The 24131-nt window shown below is 34.3% G+C and overlaps 1 protein-coding gene across 14 annotated transcripts in view; it reads left to right on the top strand.

Annotated features, from left to right (window-relative positions):
- Positions 1 to 24131, top strand: part of CCDC91 (coiled-coil domain containing 91) — a 387119-nt gene that overhangs the window by 188671 nt on the left and 174317 nt on the right. For 12 of the 14 annotated variants that reach the window (XM_032283654.1, XM_032283609.1, XM_032283556.1 and 9 more), the window contains one exon: positions 20062 to 20169. The exons of the other annotated variants lie outside the window; for them this stretch is intronic. In XM_032283654.1, the coding sequence (XP_032139545.1) occupies positions 20062 to 20169 (108 nt within the window). The remainder of the gene's footprint in view (positions 1 to 20061; positions 20170 to 24131) is intronic. 14 annotated transcript variants of the gene reach the window in all.

Genomic DNA, 24131 nt, shown 5'->3' with positions numbered 1-24131 from the left:
CATATCTGACCTCCAGGGCATGCTGATGCAGGAGGTGAGCTGCCAAAGCCTTGGGCAGCTCTCCCCCTGTGGCTCTGCAGTGTACAGTCCTGTGGCAGTTCCATAGGCTGGCATTGAGTGCCTATAGCTTTTCCAGGCATACAGTGCTAGCTGTCAGAAAATCTCCCACTCTGGGGTCTGGAAGATGGTAGTTCTCTTTCACAGCTCCACTAGGCAGTGTCCCAATGGAGACTCTGTGTAGGGAATCCAACCCCATATTTTCCTTCTGCACTTCCCTAATAGATGGTCTCCATGAGATCTCCGCCTCTGCAGCAAACTTCTGTCTGGACATCCAGGCATTTTCAAACATCCTCTGAAATCTACGCAAAGGAGCCCAAACCTCAGTCCTTTCTTTCTGTGCACTTGCAGGCCGAACACCATGTTGAAGCTGCCAACGCTTGTGGCTTACACCCTCTGAGGAAATGGATCAAGCTGTACCTTGGCACCTTTTAGCTACAACTAGAGTAGAGTGGCTGGGACACAGTGTGCCATGTCCAGATTCTGCATACAGCAAAATGGGCCATGAGACGAGCCCACAAAACCATTTTTCCCTACTAGACCTCTATGTCTATGATAGGAAGGGCTTCCATGAAGATCATTAAAATTCCCTGAAGACATTTTCCCCATGGTTTTGGCTGTAAATGTTCAGTTCCTTGTTACTTATGCAAATTGCTGCTGCCAACTTGAATTTGTCCCCAGAAAATGTTTTTTTTTTTTATTTTTGTTTTTGTTTTCTATTGCGTGGTCCTTCTGCAAATTTTCCGAACTGTTATGTTCTGCTTCCCTTTTAAATATAAGTTACAATTTGAGGCCAACTCTTTTGGAATGTCTGACTATACACTTTCAGAAAAAGGCCACTTCTTGAATGCTTTGCTGTTTAGAAATTTCTTTTGCCTGATAGCCTAAATCATCTCTCTCAAGTTCTGCATTCCACAAATCTCTAGGGCAGGGGCAAAATGCCAGTGAGTCTCTTTGTTAAAGGAAATCGAGTGACCTTTGCTCCAGATCCCAGTAAGTTCCTCATCTCTCTCTGAGACCACTTCAGCCTGGACTTAATTGTTCATATCAGCATCAGCATTTTGGTCAAAACCATTCTACAAGTCTCTAGAAAGTTCCAAACTTTCCCACATCTTCCTGTCTTCTTCTGAGCTCTCCAAAGTGTCCCAAACTTCATTTGTTATTCATTTCCCAGGTTCTTTCTACATTTTCAGGTATCCTTATAGCAGCGCCACACTCCTGGTACCAATGTTTTGTATTAGTCAATTTTCACACTGTTATAAGAGCTACCCAAAATTGGGTAATTTATAAAGAAAAGAGATGCAGTTGACTCACAGGTTCACATTGCTGGGAGACCTCAGAAAACATAATCAGCAGAAGGCAAAGAGAAGCAAGCACCTTCCTCACAAGACAGCAGGAGAGAGAGATAGTGAGGTGGCAAGAGCCACTCTTTTAAGCCTCGATGGTCCTGTAATCAATCCCTTTGGATATCAAGTGGCACCACTACCTTTACTGTCATGCTTTGTTTTTTCACACAGATGAATTTATTGTCTGGAGTTACTTGCATTAGTGTGAAGAACTTCCTATAGTATTTATTTTATTCTTCAAATTTTATGTTTTTAGGTCTTAGATTTAAGTCTTTAACCCATCTTGAGTTGATTTTTATGTATGGTGAGAAATAGAAATTCAGCTTTATTCTTCTACATATGGATATCCAGTTTTCCCAGCACCATTTACTGAATGGAGTATCCTTTCCTAAACTGATCTTTGTCGAAGATCAGTTGGCTCTCAGCATTTGGCTTTATTTCTGGGTTCCCTAATTTATTACATTGGTCTAAATATCCAGTTTTACACCAATAATGTTTTGGTTACTATAGCTTTGTAGTATAATTTGAAGTTGGGCAAATATGCCTCCAGATTTTTTTTTTTCCTAGAATTGCTTATATGGACTCTTTTTTGGTTCCATATGAATTTTAGGATTATTTTTTCTATTCTCTGAACAATTATATTGGTATTTTGATGTTAATTCCATTATATCCATAGATTGCTTTGGGCAGCGTGGTCATTTTAATGATCCTGATTCTTCCGGTCCATAATTATGGGATGTATTTTTGTTTATTTTTGTTATTAAAGCTTTCTTTTAGCAGTGTGTTGTAGTTCTCCTTGTGGAGATCTTTCATGTCCTTGGTTACATATATTCCTGGGTATTTTAAATTTTTTTGCAGCTATTGTAAATGGAATTGAGTTTATTTCATTATCACCTTGGCTGTCATTGGTGCTACTGATGTGTGTACATTGATTTTGTAACTGGGACTTTACTGAATTCATTTATCAAATCTAGGGGTTTTTTGGAGGAGTCTTTAGGGTTTTCTAGGTATGCAATTATGTCATTTGCAAACAGAGATAGCTTGAATTTCTACTTTCCAATTTAGATGCCCTTTATTTCCTTCTTTCTCGTGTCTTATTGCTCTGGCTAGGACTCCCCGTACTGTGTTGATTAGAGGTGTTGAAGATGGGCATCCTTGTCTTGTTTCAGTCTTAGAGGAAATTAAAATTTTTCCACTTCAGTATGATGCTGGCCGTGGTTCAGCATGTATGGCTTTTATTACTTGGAGGAATGCCTCTTCTTTGCCTAGTTTATTGAGGTCCTTTAGTTTTTATTGTAAGTTGTATCTCTTAACAATGACTTTGTGTATTTTTCTACTTGCATTTCTTAAAGTTACTATTTTTTTTTTAAATATAAGATTGTAGACAATTTTTTTTTGTTGGTTGATTTTATCACTTTGAATATGTCATCTCATTGCGTTCTATCCAATATATGAGAAGTAAGCTATTCATCTTTTTCAGATTCTCTTTTGCACAATGAGTTATTTTTATCCTGTTTTCAAATTGTCTGTTTTTCACTTTTAGTGTTTTGGCTGTGATGTGTCTGGGTGTGTGTTATTTATTCTACTTGGAAGTTATTGAGCCTCTCATATGAGTAGATTGTTTTTCATCAATTTAGGGAAGATTTCAGCCATTCATATTTTTTCTCCTACTTCTCTTTTCCAATGTGTTACTTCCATTATGTATATAGTATTAGTTTGCTTAATGAGGGGGGTCTCACATGATTTTTAGGCTCTACTCATTTTTATTCATTATTTATCCTTTGTTTTTCAGATTTTATGATCTTTATCAGTAGTTCTTAAGGTTTACTGATTCTTCTCACAACTGAAATCTATTAATACAAGCTTCCATACATTTTTTGAATAATTGACTCTCAGTTTGTTGTAAGCCTTTGATCAATTTCCAGAGACTTTGAATTACTGATTTGCCAATTTGCCGTGTGATATGGTTTGACTGTGTCCCCTCCCAAATCTCATCTTGAATTGTAGTTTCCATAATTCCACATGTCGTGGGAGGGACTCAGTAGGAAGTGATTGGACCATGTGGCAGTTTCCCCATGTTGTCCTCGTGTTAGTGAGTGAGTTCTCACAAGATCTGATGCTTTTATAAGTGTCTGGCACGTCCTCTGTTTGCAATTCTCCAGCCCACCACCCTATGAAGAAGGTGCATTGTTTCCCTTTTACCTTCTGCAATGATTGTATGTTTCCTGAGGCCTTCCCAGCTATGTGGAACTATGAGTCTTAAACTTATTTTCTTGATAAATTATCCAGTCTTGGGTATTTTCCTTCTAGCAATGTGATAATGAACTAATATACCCTGCTTCCCAGATGACATTCTGGAGTAGAAGTTTCCCGCACAGCTCCTCATATTGCCATTGCAGAAGTTCCACCCCTCTTTCTTATTTTTTTTCATAATCCAAATAAAAATAGTGGTTACTCTGTTACAAATACTCTTTATTTCAAAAATGATTATCCTGAGTTCGGTATCATGAATGGCTCATGACATTCTCCTTATTCTCAATATATTGACAAAAGTTGAGGGTTTGTTTATATCATCTTGTCATATAGGACCATCTCAACCCATGAATCTGCTGATTTTTTTTCCAGTTGTTTTTTTAAAATGTAGGATTTTTCTTTTGCATGAATAATTGGAGATTACACATTTCATGAATTTTAGAATATAGTTGGGGTTTATCATTTTAAAAGTTACTGTTGCTACAAATACTAAATCTTAATCATCAAATGCCACGTTTATTTTCTTCATGGATAATCAGATAAAATAATATCCTAAAGCAAATTTTTGTTAGCCTATCTTATGGACTTAACATGATTTAAATGAAATAGCACTTTTTAAAGCTCCCAAGTCATGTGATCAGCAATTTCTGATTTAAAAATAACAATATGTTATGATAGGACTTAAACTTTTCAAAATAATTGAAAATTCTGATTCACGTAGAAGTAGTCCTGTATTTAAGACATTAGCTGACCTCATCCAGCAGGAATTTACTTATTTCGAATATGTAATTTTGTGTTCATACAACTAAATCATCTATTCCAGGAGCTGGCTATAGAAAATCTGTAACCCAATCCCATGTTTAAGCAAATTTAAAACCTAATGTTACTATGTACTGTATTAGGCCTGATATTCTTATTCTTTCTTTAGTGATTTTGTATAATAATTTATAGAGCTTTATTCTGTGATTTCCTGAAGGAATGTTACATGCCTGCCAGAATTTATAACTTTGAGACTGCTAAGTATTTCTGTTAGTAGAGCTGATTAAGAGCATAAGTTTTTGAAGTCAGATAGACCTGGATCAGAGCCCCACTTCTGCTGTTTACCAACACTGTGACTTTGGGAAGTTTTTTAAAAAACTATTTTAGTTTCTTTTTCAGTAAGTGATGGAATAAACCATAGAACCTATTTATGAGTGTTGTGGGCTGTAGTGAGAAAAATGAATATTGCATTGTGAATAATTAATCTCTTAATATTAGCTGTTATTAACATTACTGTATGTAACATGTCAGATTTTTTTGGCATAGCAATTTTAATACTTTTTCATTATCTCATAGCCAATTATTAGTTGGTTGTCTTCGTACAGATTCTTATTTCAGTCTTAGAAATATCCACTTCAGAGTAAAAGATGGTGGCCCATCTCTTTGCAGTCTTCGGCTCATTTAAAATCAAGCATTCTTTTGTTCACTTAGAAAATAAATAGTTGACTACAGATTGATGAAAAGGACATGTGAAATTTTGTTAAAGTACAAAGGAAAACAAACATAGAACTAACCTAATGTGCCTCATATGCTGAATTTTCCCATAATGTTTACTTAGTTTTATTTTTTTCTCTTATGTCATGATTTCAAAAATCTTTTATTCTGATAATTAACAACAGTAAAGTTAATCTACATCTTAGAAGACTTTACACAGGCACACGCCACATCTAAGAATGTTTACCCCAAGAAACATAAGAATTTTCCTTTACTTGTTTAATTGGGCTTTTGTCTTGAACTTGTCATTTTCCAGTATATGCACTCGCTTCGACTTCATGAGTTCTAACGTCTGTAGTTTTTTCCATCAAAGATTACTGTCTTATCTATGATGGAGAGTATCATATTTTTGAGATAATGAGGAATTGTATTAGCATGATCCTTTTTTGTTTAAACGTCCATTCAACAGTTGTCATTGATGAGATTACTTTAATCCTTTGGCTCTCAACTTTTGCAGTATATAATAAATTATTTGTGTTGCTTTTTAAAAATGCATATGACAAGGAGTTTTCTTTCCTGGAAATTTTGAATCTGTAGATGTAGGTAGGGGGTAGTTACTTGTCAAGTTTTTCTTTTTTAAAAAAATTCTAGGCCGAGCGCGGTGGCTCAAGCCTGTAATCCCAGCACTTTGGGAGGCCGAGGCGGGTGGATCACGAGGTCAAGAGATCGAGACCATCCTGGTCAACACGGTGAAACCCCGTCTCTACTGAAAAAATACAAAAAATTAGCTGGGCATGGTGGCGCGTGCCTGTAATCCCAGCTACTCGGGAGGCTGAGGCAGGAGAATTGCCTGAACTCAGATGGCGGAGGTTGTGGTGAGCCGAGATCACGCCATTGCACTCTAGCCTGGGTAACAAGAGCGAAACTCCGTCCCCCCCACAAAAAAAAATTTCTATTATTCTGCTACCCCGTGGGAATTATTAACTATTGTCTTATTTTTTTATACTTGTTAGTCAATCTGTCCTGTTTTCTTTCAGCTGTTATTTTTCTAATTTTTATAATCTAATTAATACTGATTCCCTTAAGGTTGTGTAGGTGGGTGTGCATAATTGTATGCCCTTATACTGTGTCCCATTGAAATTCCTGAGAAATTTTTCCATATAAGAAAGATGAGAGAAACAAACCCTAACAGAAACAAAATGAGTGTAGGATGGACTGCTGTTTTTAAAAGTTAAGAAAAAAGTGAGTTTTAGCTGTAACTAAGAAACAAAAACTTTTGTCCTACATCAATATTAAAAAACAAAAAACAAAAAAAGACGTACTCCTTGTTTTCCTTGATGTGGGATAAGTGATCACAGTAAGAAAAAAATTCTTTATAGTGAAGGATTGCTATAATAGCACAGAGGGACTATCAAAGAAAGTCATACATGGAAAAATAAAGGCATATTTGCTAAAATAGATGTAACTTTATAGCTTAAGGAATATGATGCCTTGTCTTTTTAAAGAGAAAGTATCTTTTTGCATAGAGGTGTTTGCTGCTGGTTTTTCTTTTCAGAAGTTTCTCTGTATACATCTGTATTCAGTTAATAAAGTAGATGTTAGTGCTTAGGTAAAATTGTTTTAAATGCTAACTCATTCTCAAAATGACTATTATTTTCATCCTAAATAACATTTGGGAAGAATTTTCCAAAGGAAGTGTTTAGTTGACTCCATCAGTTTGTTAAAATTCAAAGTTGGAATTCCTGCTAACATGGTATAATGGTGAGTGGAAAGCACTCAAGAAATTAAGTTCAACATGTTGATTTTATTTTACCTCACTTTGAGCTCAGTTCATTAAAAATTCCAACCTGATGCAAATAAGATATCAATATTTAGGTTCAAATTTTTGTTTTGCTACTGTGTAGAGAATCTCTTTCAAGGCAATGACAGCTGCCTCCTCTCTTCCCCCTACTTTTTTTTTTTTTTTAACATGGTGTTTTCTTAAAGATAGATCAGTTAAAAAAAAAACCCTCATATACAAAAGTTTTTAAAATTTCATTCTGTTGTGATGTTTACAGGTTAGTTTCTTGATTCTGCCTTACCTTGCTTATTTTTTGATTTATGTTATACTCCCTGCTGTTCTTGTTTTTTAACTTAAGGGATTTAGACATTTCACAAACTATACCAGATAGGAAAAGTGTTGAAACGTTATTGAATTTTGATGTAGTTGACAGATTAACAAAACTGCTAAGTAGAAAAATAGCCTGAAAAAGGCAAAAAAGAAAATGTGTTTGGTTTAATATTTTTATGCACATACCAGATAAAGTATAACTGTACTGATTTAAAGGTGTATTTGTGTTTCTTGGCCCATCTGTGGGTGCTTAAAATAAACATTCTCTGTATTATTTTTTGGTCATGTGAAAATTATTATTACATTCATTTTGAAACCAGAAGGGTTTATTTTTATTTTTTTTAATATCATCTTCTCAAACTCTAGGGTTTTCCTCTGGTGTTTATTTTGCATGCATTTGGACAAGGAGAATACATTTTAAAACTTATCTTTATAAGTACCTACACATTTCAAGATATCACCGCTACAGCTAGACATACAGACACACAAACTCTTTTTGCTTTTGCAGTCTTTGTTTCTGAAGCTTGACTAAACTGGTGATCTTTAATTCTGTGTAATATGTTCCAGATGCCAAAAACCAGTCAATGCTGGTCACTTGAATAGTACTTATAAATACTTTACTATCTTAATGAGAAAGTAAGGAATGAGTAGATTGTTTTCTAAAGCCTTAGATCATTTTATGAGGAGAATTTTCTGATATTTTTCTCTTCCTCTTATATTTGAATATTAGGGAATTGAATCAAGTCTACTGAAGTTTTAACTTATTAGGCACTTGAGATTTCTGCTACTTGGAAAAATGATGCAAAATTGCTACATACACTTAAGCTGCTCTAAAATAATTGTGTAATGAAAATTCTTAATATTACTAATTTCCTACATGAATCAATGTTTATTTTGTTGAGAGTTTTAGTCGTCTGTGCATTTTCTGAAAAGGTCAGATATACTCTAAATTCTTTTGGGTAAGGATTGCTTTGAATTTTAGCAATGTAAAATATGTCACATGCCAGTTTTAGTGTCACATGACTGCTGTATTCTTATATTTCAAAAGCATACACTTGCTAGTATTTTATTTGAACTCTTGAATTATTTGTGCTGTTTTGTAAGGGAGAACATACTACATTTAGGAGACCATTTTTTTCCCAGGGTGTAGAGTTACTTGTATTGTATAAAGCTCTTTTCCAAGGAGAGAGAAACAATTTTGTTTTCTCTTCCTTTGATATGTTTTTCTTGAATAGATATTGCTAAATTTTTGCTCAAAGAGAGACAAAGTAAAAATTAAGATATGTGAGAGGGCCTGACAGCATATCTTTATTTGATTTCCACCATTTTGTTAATCCAAAGGTATAAAATAAGTTTATACTTTTAGTTATTTAATTGAATACGGATTCTCATAAATTCCAGATTTTATCATATGATCGGATTTTTCCTGGACAAATAAAGACGTTTGCTGTTGCCAGCAGAGTTTGGCCTAATAGCATGCTAGCGAGATACTAGTGATTGGTTTGGAACTAATGACTTGGCTTGTCCTTTCTTATGCCTCCCACCAAACTTAACCTCAGTGGAGAATTGAGAAAGATTTGGTAGTTGAGAATACTTCTTGTGTACCTCTGAGTTTCCTGGGCTTAGCCAGAATTTTGCATGCAAGGCTATTCTTGTGGTTTTTTTAGCCAGGCCAACATCAAAAGGCATTGGACACCTTGCCAGAAAAGTTGTTCTAATAAAGATTTAAAGCTTGCCTTTGTATTGTGACTGGACCATTAGATGACAGTCAAGAGAATGTAGAGGAAGACTTCATTCTGTTTTAAGGATAAAAATTTCAGATTTCTGCTGCATAGCAGACCCTTGAAAATAATTCCAAAGATAAAAAACCTTAAGATGTATAGTTTAGTTAGTTCTTTTATAAGACATGTAAGAACTGCCTTTTTCTTCTTAATAATTTTTCACCTACTGAAATGAACTTTTCCTTTTTATACTGCATCAGGTTTATACTTGTGACTAATGTTGCTCAGACTTGAATGTTGTATCTAATGTCAGTCCCATTCTACCAAAGTATTATTAATTACAGATTTCTGTTTATTTATCACATAAAAAATTTAGCCTACTATATCATCAGTATCTTCCAAAGTCCATAATGAAATTATTCATTTTGACCTGATTGAGATTTGAACTGTTCTGAAGTTGAAAGTTTTTTTTTCAAATCTGCTTCTAAACTTATTCAGCAGGTTTCTGTTGTCAATAATAATTCTGGAGGAAGGGTTATACAGTAGCATTTGTAAAGGGTATATTTCTTTTACAATTTTAATCAATATAATATATCAATTAATTGGTTTTTAATCTTTCATTATTCTAATGAACTGAATCATGAGTAAGGTTTATCTAAATTCAAGCATTTTCAATATTAGGTAGTGCCTAAAAATACTACCTAATTATACTGTAGGAAAAATACTTATATATGCATGTGTTACAGATTTATTTTTATTTATTAGATACCAATAGTTAGTGAAAGGTCACTTACTATAGTTGTGTACATGCAAGGGAGATAAACTGATGAAATTTAGATATTATGCTTATTAAATTTTCTAAGTCAAATGAGGCTATGTACACAAAAACTATTTGTCAAGATGATGGTCTATCAAAGTCTACTTTTGATTTTTAAATTTCTTTTCAGTTTGAAAAGATATCGAGAACGCTTAAATTTATTATTTATTCTGAATTTTAAAGCACACTGAAAAGAAAAGCAGAGATGTAATAACGAATCTTTAGGAGAAGAGCATTTTAACATGTCTGTTTTGTTTCTGATTGCAACCCAATATTAAAATGAAGGTTTTGATTTTAATCCCTACATTCTAGGTAATCAACTTTGGGCAACTTGATTTATGAGAATACGGATGTTTATACCAAGGATAAATTATTAGGAAATATAATAATTTGCCTTATCACATATCATGTTTTTTCATAGTAACATATGCACTTAAGGCAAAATTCAAAAGATATAGAAGTATGTATTATAAAAATTAATTTTGCTTCTGTTGGTATCTAGACATCAGTCTACCCTTTTCCCCCAGGCTTTGTCTTTTCCAGGGATGGGATAATATGGATAAAATTGTCTTGTTTCTGATTTTCAGTAAGTTGACTGTCAAGTTGCCTTATAGTAAGCAGAGAGGAATTCCATTTGAGAAATAATCCATAGTCTGATTTAGTCCATTTTACTCAGATCACCAAGTTCAATGGTTACTATATTTTGTTTTTTTTAGGAGGATAGTCATGTAGCCAAATTTTTTTCATAATTTTGTAACAACCCAATCTGAGCTATTGTTAAATCAGCAAGCACTACTAGATGCCATTTTATTAATGTGAGGTATTTCCATACCAGTTACTGTAGTAATAATTCCCCTGAGTCACTTGGATGGCCTTGTCTCTTCCTCTGAAGCTTCTTCTCAACTCATAGTCAAGCTAGAACTTGGCACTGCAGGGGACCTCTGGCCCTGCATCTGTTCTTGGGATGGTATCTCTTCTAATTTTTTGGTGCCCAGACTAATGGATTTTAAATATTTTTATTCACCCTTAATGTAATTATATCTGTAACGTACTAATGTTAACTTTTAACTGAGAAAGAACTAATAGAAGTATCTATACTTGTCATCTAAGTTCACAAACTATTCTCTTAGTCTCAAAATTTAGGTTGACTCAAAATTTAGTCTTAACATGTTTTCTCTAATAAAATTGATTTAAGTCATACCTCTAATCTCTTTCTTGATGTTGATGGCTTTTCAGTATGAGGACTCTAATCTTTGAGATGTATATTTTATGAATGGAACTGAATTAATTTGGAGGAAAATATTAATTTGAAGATATTTATAATTTTTAAAATATTTAATCATCATAAACCTCATAATTAAATCAATAATGTTGATCCCAAGTTGAATCCACATAACATGAATTTCATATATCATCAAAAGTAGGTAATTTAATTCTCAATCAACAGACTATTAGAATAATCTACAGGATTTCATCATTAATGTAAAAAAATAAGTTAATTGCCATAATTTCCCAGAATGCCTTCATCATTGGTAGATAAGAAACTCTTATTCTCCTCATATATGAAATGAGATGAAGAATCTGATACATTGAGAAACATGATGCCTTGATGGAACATATATAAACAAACAGAAGAGGAGCTGTAAATAAAAACTACATCATTCAAGGCTTGATTCTAGGCTCTTTTCAGCAAAGTATACCACCTCCTTGCAAAGTTAATTAATGTGTATTTAAAACAAATATTTTAGACGTCTAGATGAGTTTATTTCTTCCCATGTTCAGTGATTTTGTATTTTAGAAAATGAGATGCATAGGCATTTATTGTATTATTAACTAGGTGCTGTACTTAATTGTATGAATGATTATTTCAGTCAGAATTCTTCCTCCCCCCCTTTTTTTTTTTTGACTGAAACTGTAACTCTTATTCAAGTCACAAGGAATAATGTGGCATCCGAGGGAGAGGGATATCCATATGGCAGCCTTTCAGAAGGTTAAAGTATTTGGAAGGCAGACATGCAGAGTCTGTGCTATACTTAATTTTAGAAACTTCTTAATTTTAATGTGTTGTCCATGGCACAAAAGAAATTTTCACTGGGAGACTTTTGTGGTGTTTGAGGTAACAATTCTTATGTTACTAGATTCCCTTAACAACAAGGCCAACAGGAATGTTTCCCTATGTCCTGAAGATTTTCTTTGGCTTTCACAGCCTCTAAGGCACTTTATAGCATGGCTAGACTGTATTGAATTTTCACGTTTAGATCTACACCCGTAACTTAACATTTTCCTTTTTAAATTGTGTACTGCCACTGCACTGTAATTCAAATACACAGAAAAATCTGAGATTCATTGCAATTCCAAATGCTTGAGATCTATAACAGGACAACTTTTCAGCAGCCTCAACTTGACCATGCTACTTCTCTTCCTTTTTTAAATTAAGGAAAAAAGAATAGAGAACTCTTTTGTTTCTTGATTCAGTTTTTCCAAAATTTTAGGTAATAGTTTCCATCAGTGTCACTTTTCAGACAACTATAATTTACTCTTGAGAAACATGTACCTTCATTTTTCCCAAAGGTTGACTTCACAGAATCTGAATGTTGCCTAACTTCTGCCAAGCTGGGTCGCAGGAGACCATGACCCCAGACTTGAATTTGGATCCAGATTTGAGTAAATCAGATTCTTAAATCTAAATTGAAGTGTTTGTACCAGAGAATTACACTTCCAGAGAATTACAGAGAATTTTACATTGAACTTTTAGATCACCTCTTGATCATAGATTTTACTCACTTTATTTTTTATATTCCAACAGAATTTTTTGAAATGTCATAATACTGTTTCAGAGTTGCCTAGTATTTCTTCTTTAATACAACCACATATGTACCTCAGAGATTATTGGCTCACTGATCTGAAGCTCTTTTGAAGTACATGGATATGTGTCTATGTGTGTGTATGCATGAGTTAAATCAAGCTATCAGTTTATTCTCCTGAATTATAAGCAAACAAAGCTATAGATTGAAGTTTTAGACCTTCAAATTGGCTAAAGATACATTTAATTAAGTCAAGAGTCATTGGGGATAACCAAGAGCAGCATTCAGAGCCAAATCTAGTCAGTTGCCATCATTTGGACACTATTTCTTCATTTTGGTAGTGTTTTTTTTTTTTTTTTACTAGCCTATTCATGATAAAATGTAGAATGTAAGTATTGTAGAAGAAATGTATATTAATAAAGGGTCCAGATGAAGTTCAAGTAATTATTACTTCATAGATGTACTTGCAGTTAGTATATAATTACTACTGATAGTAAGTATATTTACAATACTGCTTGTAAGAACATGTAAAAAAAGAGACTCATGTAGTACTTACTAGGATTAACTCTTACACTACCATGGAGAAGAAATGCATTGTCTTTAATTCTAGACCATATACAAAATAGTTCACGCATGGTGTATTGTCAGTTTCTAACTTCCTTGCATATGTGTAGCCCACAAAAATCAATGCTATGTGTTTTCATTATTCTGCATTGCCCATTAATTGAGAAAATTTTAATAGCATTTGAATGCCTTTGGTATTTTTCCAATACCTATGACAATGTCTAGGAAAATATTGACTAAATTAAGAATGAATGAATAATTGAGTGACTGATTGAAATGAAATAGCTTCTTAGTCTACAAAAAGAGAAATCTGCTTACTGGGCTAGAATAGCTAAGACAAATGCATCCAAATGAGTAGAACTCAATTTTTTTGCTCCACTGCGTCTTTTCATGTGATTTTGGCACATTTATTAACCACAGTTTCTGTCTTCATTTGTGAGACAGGTATGTAAAGTTTATGAAGGAAAAATAGATGAATGATTCTGTAAAATGACTGAGATTTATCATTTTTACAAATGTACCTCAGTCAGTAGGCTCTCTTTTTGAATAACAAACATAATTTATTTGCAATTTTAAGGGTATTATAAGACAGGCTAACAATTTAATATCCTTACAAAACTTGAAGTAATATTTTGCTGAAAAAGAGGACTTGCAGCAGAAAAGAAACAAAAATATCTCTTCACAGCTTTAGCTTATTCATTTGGCAACTACCTTTCAGTTTTGCTCATTTGATTTTTAGTTAAAAATGAGAAAAGACAAGAAATAATAGAAATATTTTTTAGAAGGGAAAAAATAGGTGTTTAAATAACAATTTCACATTTTTCCAAGAAAGGTGAAATTGTGCTTGATCTCAGATGATACTTTATGATTTTTTTTGTATATACTGCTATAGTCAATAAGCTAAACTAAGTGTGTAATTATGAGTATAATCAACATAAAAGCTTTAATAATTTTTCTATGAAGAGAAAAATAATCAGGCTTGCCTAAATCATGATTAATTAATTTAGTGACTCAACATATTTGTCACGTATCTTCTATGTGTCAGGCACTCTTGTAGGTGCATTGGGTATATCAGTGAGGTGAACACAGATTCATATTCTCCTAGGTCTTAAATTTTAGTTGAGTGATTACGATTGTTAGACATTTTGCTTCCTGCTTGCACCATATCTTTATGTTGTCCTCCATTTGTAAAGCATGACCTAGTAGGTTGTTAGATAAAATATTTTGTGACTTTCAAAATAATCTAATTATTTTTGCTTAAAATTAGCTGTGTAGGATTTCTTTATGGTCACATAATCAGTGCAAACATGGTAATATGTTGAAGACCTTCTTGTTCCTTAGACACAGCTGCTCTGCAAATCTGCACGGTCATTTAATTGGATGAGGCTAGAATCAGATATGTAACAATGGGGCTTTTTCAAGGGAGGGTAAATCTGTGGATTTGTCGGGAAAGTGGACTCTAGTATGGATTGCAGTAGTCTACACTGGCTATACTTACGCCCTTCAAATTCTAACATGCATTCAGTTCTACTAAATAAATATACATCTTGTTCTCACATTTATTCACTGTTGGAGTGGTATGGCATGATTTTTGACTTAATAGCTTTGTTTACTATGAGCTTACAACATACTTTTTCTTCCCAGAATTTACAGTCCTTCACACTATTTACAATTCAGCCCCACGGAGTAAAAAGAATGAATATTTCTTGTCTTAGATAAGAACTTAAATAAATGAGATCTCCAATAGGGCTGAATGAACTTGGTAACAATATTGGTGATTGGACTTGGTAGTTGTAATTTGAAGCTTAGCGATCTTTTCAATAAATACTGGTACTGTTGATAGTATATATTTACTTAATAATCAATTTTCACACGGGGATCATCACTACCAAGTAGCTATTACATGGGCTGGTTATGTACAAGGTAGTCTGTAAGAAGCTGTTCATGAAGTTATAGTTCCTGTACTAAAGAGATCTACAATTATTTTTAACACTTTAAAAATTCTTTTTTTTTTTTGAAATGGAGTCACTCTCATCTCACAGACTGGAGTGCAATGGCACGATCTCGGCTCACTGCAACCTCCACTTCCTGGGTTCATGCGATTCTCCTGCCTCAGCCTCCCGATAAGATGGGATTACAGGCACCTGCCACCATGCCTGGATAATTTCTATATTTTTAGTAGAGACAGGGTTTTGCCGTGTTGACCAGGCTGGTCTACCTGACCTCAGGTGATCCACCCGTCTCAGCCTCCCAAAGTGCTAGGATTACAGATGTGAGCCGTCACACCCTGCCAAAAAATTATTCTTAAAGTGTAATAGTTTCCCTCAAGGTTAGCGAAATATTCTTGGATAATACTGCCAATCTCTGACACAACTTTGGCCAAGACGTAAATATGTTCAAAATCAACAGAACATTTCCTGCCCTTGATAGCATACTTTTTAATATAGAATATGTTGGTGTGTATCTGGTATTTCTATCTGTATATACTGTCAGAGTCGTAATGCTTTATGGATGTTTAGAATAGTTCAAAATAGGTTGGAAATGAAATTATTCTTTCATTTTTTTTTTAAATTGTTGTATTAGCTCAAGGAAGGCCTGTTTGTCTTGGGTATCTGTAGAGACAGTTACAGAAGAAAAGAACAAATCAGGGAATGTTAAGATTGTATTATGAGATGCTGTGAGAAATGTAAAGGAGTCTTTGTGTATTATGATATATTACACTGGAAGATGAATACTCAGTTTTATAATAATAGAGCAAGTTATAAAGGCAAGTGGCTAGTACCAATGTGTAATTGTATATCCACAGTGGACAGTTTTGGAAATTGCATAGACTGTGGCACTAGTAATCACACTGTTGAGCAGTAGGACCAATGCTTAAACTCCTTGTTGTCATACAAGTTCTTTTAATACCTGACACCTGCTTTCTTGCCTAATCATTTAGCTCCACTCTTAATTTCGGCTTTCTATGCTCCAGCTATTTTTAGTTTTGCTTTCAATTTTTTGTTTTTATAGGTTTTTGGGAAAACTAGCTGTATTTGGTCACATGAGTAAGTTCTTAGTGGTGATATGTGAGATTTTGGTGCACCCATCACCTGAGCATTATACACTGAACCCAATTTGTAGCCTTTTATCTCTCACCCCCTTCCCACTCTTTTCCCCTGATTTTCCAAAGTCCATTGTGTCATTCGTATGCCTTTGCATCTTTATAGCTTAGCTTCCACTTGTGCGTGAGAACATATGATGTTTGGTTTTCCATTCCTGACTTACTTTACTTAGAATAATAGTCTCCAGTTCCATCTTGTTGCTGTGAATGCCATTAATTCATTCCTTTTCTATGGCTGAGTACTATTCCATCATGTATTTATACCACAGTTTTTTTTTATCCATTTGTTGATTGATGGGCATTTGGGCTGGTTCCTCATTTTTGCAATTGTGAATTTTGCTGCTATAAACATATGAGTGCAAGTATCTTTTTCCTATAATGATTTCTTTTCCTCTGGGTAGATACCCAGAAGTGGGATTGCTGGATCAAATGGTATTTTTATTTTTAGCTCTTTAAGGAATCTCCACACTGTTTTTCCACAGTGGTTGTACTAGTTTACATTTCCATCAACAGTATAAAAGTGTTTTGTTTTCTCCACATCCCTTCCAACATCTATTTTTTAAAATTTTTTGATTATGGCCATTCTTGCAGGAGTAAGATGGTATTGCATTGTGGTTTTTATTTGCATTTCCCTGATCATTAGTAATGTTGAGCATTTTTTTTTTTTAATGTTAGCCATTTGTATTTTCTTTTGAGAATTGCCTATTCATGTCCTTAGCCCACTTTTTCATGGGATTGTTTATTTTTTTCTTGCTAATTTAAATCCTAGTCAGAGGAATCAGACAATAGAAAGAAATAAAGAGCATCCAAATCAGTAAACAGGAAGTCAAACTGTCACGGTTTGTTTGCTGCTGATGTGATTGTATAGCTAGTAAACACTAAAGCTTCCCCCAAAAAGCTCCTAGAACTGGTAAATTAATTCATCGAAGTTTCAGGATACAAAGTTAATGTATACAAATCAGTAGCTCTGCTATATTCCAACAGCAACCAAGCTGAGAATTAAATCAAGAACTCAGCCCCTTTTGCAATAGCTGCAAAAAAAAAAAAAAAAAAAAAATACATGAGTATACCTAACCAAGGAGTCAAAAGACCTCTACAAGAAAAACTACAAAACACTGGTGAAAGAAATCATAGACGACACAAATGGATATACATCACATGCTCATGGAAGGGTAGAATCAGTATTGTGAAAATGACCATACTGCAAAAAGCAATCTACAAATTCAACACAATTTCCATCAAAATACCACAATTCAAGAAAGCAAGCAAAAACAAAGTGGGGAAAGGACACCCTGTTCAACAAATGGTACTGGGATAGTTGGCAAGCCACATGTAGGAGAATGAAACTGAATCCTCATCTCTCGCCTTACACACGTATCAACTCAAGATGGTTCAAGGACTTAAATCTAAGACCAAAAACTCTAAAAATTATAGAAGATAACATTGGAAAAACCCTTCTAGGCATTGGCTTAGGCGAGGATTTCATGACCAAGAACCGGAAAGCAAATACAATAAAAACAAAGATAAATAGGTGGGACATAATTAAACTAAGGAGGCTTTGCATGGCAAAAGGAACAGTCAGCAGGGTAAACAGACAACCCACAGAGTGGGAGAAAATCTTCACAATCTATACATCTGACAAAGGACTAATATCCAGAATCTACGAATAACAGCTATTCTTATCTATTCAATGTTCTTTGTGTATAGTGGGGAGTCTAACAGGTCACCCTTGATAATCACACACTGATATACCTATAGTGTGTGATTATCAAGGGAATGATTATCTTCAACTTGAGACTGAGCTCAATGTGGAAGACTTTAAAAAAAATCCTTATATACCTACCTCTGTGTCCCTTTTGTTGATCTATGGATTTAAATGACTGAAAGGGGCTAAGATGAGATGTTTGAAATATATGAGGCCATTTACTTTTGCATAGCTTTTCTTTATGCTACCTAATCACATCTTTGGCTCGCTCTTTACTCGTTAGCCTCCTTGACATTTCAAAGAGAATGAGTAGATGTTGTACAAATCCATCACTAGAGGAATAATACCCTATTCATATTGTGTTTCTTAATTATATAGAGAGAATATTATTAACTTACCTGTCCTCCAAAGGATATAATATATTAAAAATTGCAGTTGAATATTGAGTATTTAAATATTAAATATTTAAATTGTGGGATTATTTGGAACCATGGCAAATAAGGGAGTGAAAACAGCTCTTTCTGTTAAGCAAAATGATTGTATAATATCCCAAGTCTCCAAAAAGAAGGGCATTTTTTTCTCTTTACAAAAGATGCTGTGATTATTCCAAGGGAATTTTTTATAACTGTACTATTTTTTAACTTTTCTGAAATTCCTACAAATAGTATGTTTCCCCACAGGTAAATTAGATTTATCTATTCACACTTTAAAAGGATTAAGTTTTTGTGTCTTACATAAATTAATCATTGTGGAATCTTTGGAAGACCCTGTAAATCAAGGGCTAAAGCAGTTCTAGTAAGCATTTTCCTTATATTTTGGTAAAACTCAGAGCTTTATTTTTCTTGACTAATTTGCTAATAATTTTATAGCTCCATAGTGATGACTACTGAATTGTAGGAGTAGTAGCACCATCAGACATTCTTACATTTGCACAAGAAAGTTTTTTACTTGAAAATTTGAGACTTATTTAGAAGTTTTAAAAATATTTTTGTGTCAGCTTTTAAAAATACATTCCTATTTATCTAGCATCTTAATGCATGATGTTTCCAACCAAGTAAATCTATTTTCATAACAGAGATTAAGAGATTTGGCTGTTTTTTTTTTTTTTTTTCTGGGTGAATGTGCCAATGGTCTGTTTTCTATAAGACGTATCTGTTTCAACTTAGTATTTTGATTATGAGTAGTTTATTATTTAAACAGACATTTATAAATAGGATATTTGGTAGAGTTCCTATAGAATGATTTAGGGTTTATAAATAGCATGAAAGATATTACTGAGAACTTGTTAATATAACATAGAAAGCTCAACAGTGCGGAAGAAAAAATATAATAATATTCTAAGCATCTCCAATAAGGAAGTGACTAGGTGGAACATCTTCAAATGCTGATTTGGTTTTCCTTGGAACAGCGGTAATATCTTTATATTTGTCTGACTTGACTTCCAGCATTTATAGTATTTAACTAAGTATGCCCTGTCTCCCAAGTTTTATTATTTTTCATGTGTACTGTCTTGAGACTCTGACTTACATATTTCAGCTTGTACCTTTTCACATTAGGGGCGTGAACTTCCTGGGGGGCAGTTCTTTTATGTTTGAAGTTGCTCAGAATTTCCATCTGCTTTTACTTGACTTGTGGTCTTGAAGATCATGCTTGGCCCATGGGATATTACAGTGTGCCGAGAGGATGTGGAGTTTTGTCAGCCAGTGAAATATGTCTGGCTTTTTTTTTCGTTTTCCTTTTTTCTTTTTTTTTTTTTTTTTAGCAGCTTTCATACACTCTTCATCCTGTGTGGTCTTCACTGAACCAAATTTATATTTAACAGAACTACTCACCCTCTCTATCATCTTCTATGACTTGGCCTTTTTAAGGAGAATATGTGTGGAAGGAAGATCTGAGCCAAAAAACTGTTATCTTGGCAATAGGCAAATGTAAAAGCAAAAGCTGAAAGTAGTGTTATATATAAATGTGCTTAGGTATGAACAAATACATATTTTGTAATTTAGAAGAATATCATATTACACTATATTCAACTGTCAAAAAAATTATCATGCCAACAGTAGATTCCAAGTTTTGTCTGTGATCCAAATGACTTTTTTGCTTATTTTCAGGCACTACTGCAGTCTTCAGTTAAGCAACAAGTAGAAGCTATTGAAAAACAGTACATTTCTGCAATTGAGAAACAAGCACACAAGTGTGAGGAGTTGCTAAATGCTCAGGTAATAAAAGTCCACATCCATTATATATTTATACTTTTCTCCTGACTCTCTCCCCGAGAGCTCTATAACTGTTTATTCAGTTCTGTTCCATTTACTTTCCTTGGTGTATTTTGGAGAAAAAATATGCTTATGTACACTCAAAGATTGAGAATTTTATGGCAGACTCAAAATAGGGCTAAAGGCCTGAAATATGTGGGTCTCCCCCACATTAATGATTATTCTTATGTTAATTTCTCAGTTATAATATATTCTCCAAATAACAGAAGTATAGAGATAACTGTGAATGCATTGTGGTGAGTAAATCATTTTTAGTGGGATAAGATTTATAAATAACATTTGAATTTTTAAAGCACTTATGCATGTTTACGTTAGCTTTCATTCTCTACAGACATTGGCTTCTGTTTGAATGTTCCTGTTCAAATTTTTTTCTTTTCTTGATTTAATATCTTAGAAGGCCTAAGTGATTAACTGCTTTACATTAAACAAAGCAACTGAAGAGTATTTATGGATGTGTCATAGCATAAATAACATATGTAAGAATTTCCTAGTAATGCTTCTCAATGATATAAAAGTTGGTAGGTAAAAATTAAATCGACTTCATGTAGAGCATCTAAGAAGAAGTACACAGATAATTTAATAACAATTATGCTGTTTTAGGTGGTGAAATACCAGACTGTCAAAGATATGAAATACAAAACTTTATGAATGGATAGAAGCAGCGTAACCATATATTAGCCAGGATAGGCTTGGTTATGCCCTAAACTCTCTGGCTTCAAATAGCAAAAATTTATATTTTGCTCATGCTATATATTCATTGAGGTCTATCCTGGGGCCCTGTTTTATGTTGTCCCCACCCTGGGAACTCTACTGATAGTGTAATTCCAAAGTGGAGCATTACCTGATACCATTTCAAAGTGAAAGGGAGCCCTGTTAGATATGTATCTGTAATTAAATACTCTGGCCTGGAAGTGACACATTCAGTTTCAATTTATATCTACATGACCCATCCAGTCATGATGGGGCCAGAGAGTGAGAGCCTATGTATGAACTTAGAAGGGAAGACAAAAGGAAATGCTTAGTGAATAGCACAAATATACCACATTCTTCTCTTTTGTTCACCAAATATTGAAAGTCTGTGTCTCACAGGCAAATTAACATATCTTGTCCTCTTGGGAGAAAATCTGAAAATTCTATCCAGCCATGGCCTCAAGTTCAAAAGTCCAGGATCACTGGGTAATAGAAGGGGAATAATGTGCTGCAGTCTCTACATTGCCAGGTCCAGGCATGGTCCCTTTTGACCTGAAGAAGTAGAACTAAAATCTAAATTGTTTATTCCCAACATACCTAGTATACAGTGGTGAGACAAAGGTAGGGTATTTACTGTAAACATCCTCAATAGGAAAAAAGGAAGAATCAGAGACACACAGCTATCATTAGTATGTATCAATTTTAAAATCTCACTGGATAGATTAAATAAGAGCCTCTGCCTGGGAGTAGGGATTGCTCGTTTCATTTACCATGATTATCTTTTCAGAGTTTTTTGACAGGGTTCCTAGTCCATTGCTCCTTGTGGTCTTGTAGGTTTTTTATTTTTCAATATCTGTTGGCTATATTTAAAATGGATTTTGAAGATCATACCATTTCTGAACCTGCTTCCTGTTTACAAAAAATGGGGATCCCAGGAGTCATTTTAGGTAGCCAATAGTTACAGTTAAGGGTAATGATTCCTTTGGTGTCTTGTCTTTTTTTTTAATTGCATTTTAGGTTTTGGGGTACATGTGAAGAACATGCAAGATTGTTGCATAGGTACACACATGGCAGTGTGATTTGCTGCCTTCCTCCCCATCACCTATATCTGTCATTTCTCCCCATGCTATCTCTCCCTGACTCCCCACCCACCTCTGTCCCTCCCCTATTTCCTTCTGACAGACCCCAGTGTGAGATGCTCCCCTCCCTATGCCCATGTGTTTTCATTGTTCAACACCCGCCTATGAGTGAGAACTCAATGTGGTGTTTGATTTTCTGTTCTTGTGTCAGTTTGCTGAGAATGCTGGTTTCCAGGTTCATCCGTGTTCCTACAAAGGACACGAACCCATCATTTTTTATGGCTACATAGTATTCCATGGTGTATATGTGCCACATTTTCCCTGTCCAGTCTATCATCGATGGGCATTTGGGTTGGTTCCAAGTCTTTGCTATTGTAAACAGTGCTGCAATGAACATTCGTGTGCATGTGTCCTTATAGTAGAACGATTTATAATCCTTTGGATATATAGCTAGTAATGGGATTGCTGCGTCAAATGGAATTTCTCTTTCTAGGTCCTTGAGGAATCACCGCACTGTCTTCCACAAGGCTGAACTAATTTACACTCCCACCAACAGTGTAAAAGTGTTCCTATTTCTCCACATCCTCTCCAGCATCTGTTGTCTCCAGATTTTTTAATGATCACCATTCTAACTGGCTTGAGATGGTATCTCAATGTAGTTTTGATTTGCATTTCTCTAATGACCGGTGATGATGAGCATTTTTTCATATGTTTGTTGGCTGCATAAATGTCTTCTTCTGAGAAGTGCCTATTCATATATTTTGTCTACTTTTTGATGGGGTTGTTTGTTTTTTTCTTGTAAATCTGTTTTAGTTCTTTGTAGATTCTGGCTAGTAGCCCTTTGTCGGATGGGTAGATTGCAAAAATTTTTTCCCATTCTGTTGATTGCCAATTCACTCTAATGACTGTTTCTTTTGCTGTCCAGAAGCTATGGAGTTTGATTAGGTCCCATTTTGGCTTTTGTTGCCAATGCTTTTGGTGTTTTGGTCATGAAGTCCTTACCTATGCCTATGTCCTGAATGGTTTTGCCAAGATTTCCTTCTAGGGTTTTTATGGTGTTAGGTCTTATGTTTAAGCCTTTAATCCATCTGGAGTAAATTTTAGTGTAAGGTGTCAGGAAGGGGTCCAAAGGTGTCAGGAAGGGGTCCAGTTTCTGCTTTCTGCATATGGCTAGCCAGTTTTCCCAACACCATTTATTAAACAGGGAATCCTTTCCCCATGGTATCTTGTCTTTGATAGTAGTCAGCTCTATTAAGGCCACGTCCACAGTTGTTTTAGAGAACTACTTTTTTTTTTTTTTTTCCAAAAAATTTTTTAACTAATCTGCCTTTGTAAAACTAGAGAACTACTTTCTAGGTTTAATATGCTTAAATGCTTTGAACCTCATATTTGTCCCTCTGTCCTTCTATTTAATTGCAGAGATATATTCATTTTATCAAACCAGGGTGGAAGAAATCTTGTGGTCTCTTTTCCCTAAACCATATAGCCTGAAACAATCATAGCTTTATTTTATCTCTGCTTGGAGGCACTTTATTGAGTTTTTATTAGTGAGTATGGCTAAAACACTTAGTTTACCACTTGCTGCAAGGCTGAATGTAGTTGGTATTTGTTGCTGAAAGGCCTTCTCAGTTGTTTGTTTCTTAAGTTGCGGTTGGGAAGTGGTTGTGCATGCAAGCCTTCAGATTTCTGTACTTTTCTATTTCCTGTGATTTGATGCTTGAGAATTGTCTTTTCTCTATGAATTCAGTTTTGAGCTTGTCTTTTTCTTATAATGCCTTGTCAAAGTAGCCTACTACAGATTTATTGAAAGTATTTAGCCAAGTTACAGATTAAAAGTTTAACACATGAAAATCAGTTGTGTTTCTACACACCAGAAATGACGAAGGGGAAAGGAAGTTAAGAAAACAATTCCATTTACAATAGTATCTAAAACAATAGAATACCTAGGAATAAGTTTAAGGTGATGAAAAACTTGTATTCCACAAATCACAAAATGTTGCTGAAAGAAATTTAAAATGACCTAAGGAAATGGAAAGATATGCCTTGTTTGTTGATTGGAAATACTTGGTGAAGAACACTCAGGATTACTGCAGGACATTTATAGGATTATAAGCAGTTCAGTATGATGAAGTGCTA

Source organism: Sapajus apella, unplaced genomic scaffold (genome assembly GCF_009761245.1).
Source record: "Sapajus apella isolate SASKATOON/1434 unplaced genomic scaffold, GSC_monkey_1.0 scaffold2, whole genome shotgun sequence".
In the NCBI taxonomy this organism is placed as follows: Eukaryota; Metazoa; Chordata; class Mammalia; order Primates; family Cebidae; genus Sapajus; species Sapajus apella.
This window is presented reverse-complemented; position numbering and strand designations above follow the sequence as displayed.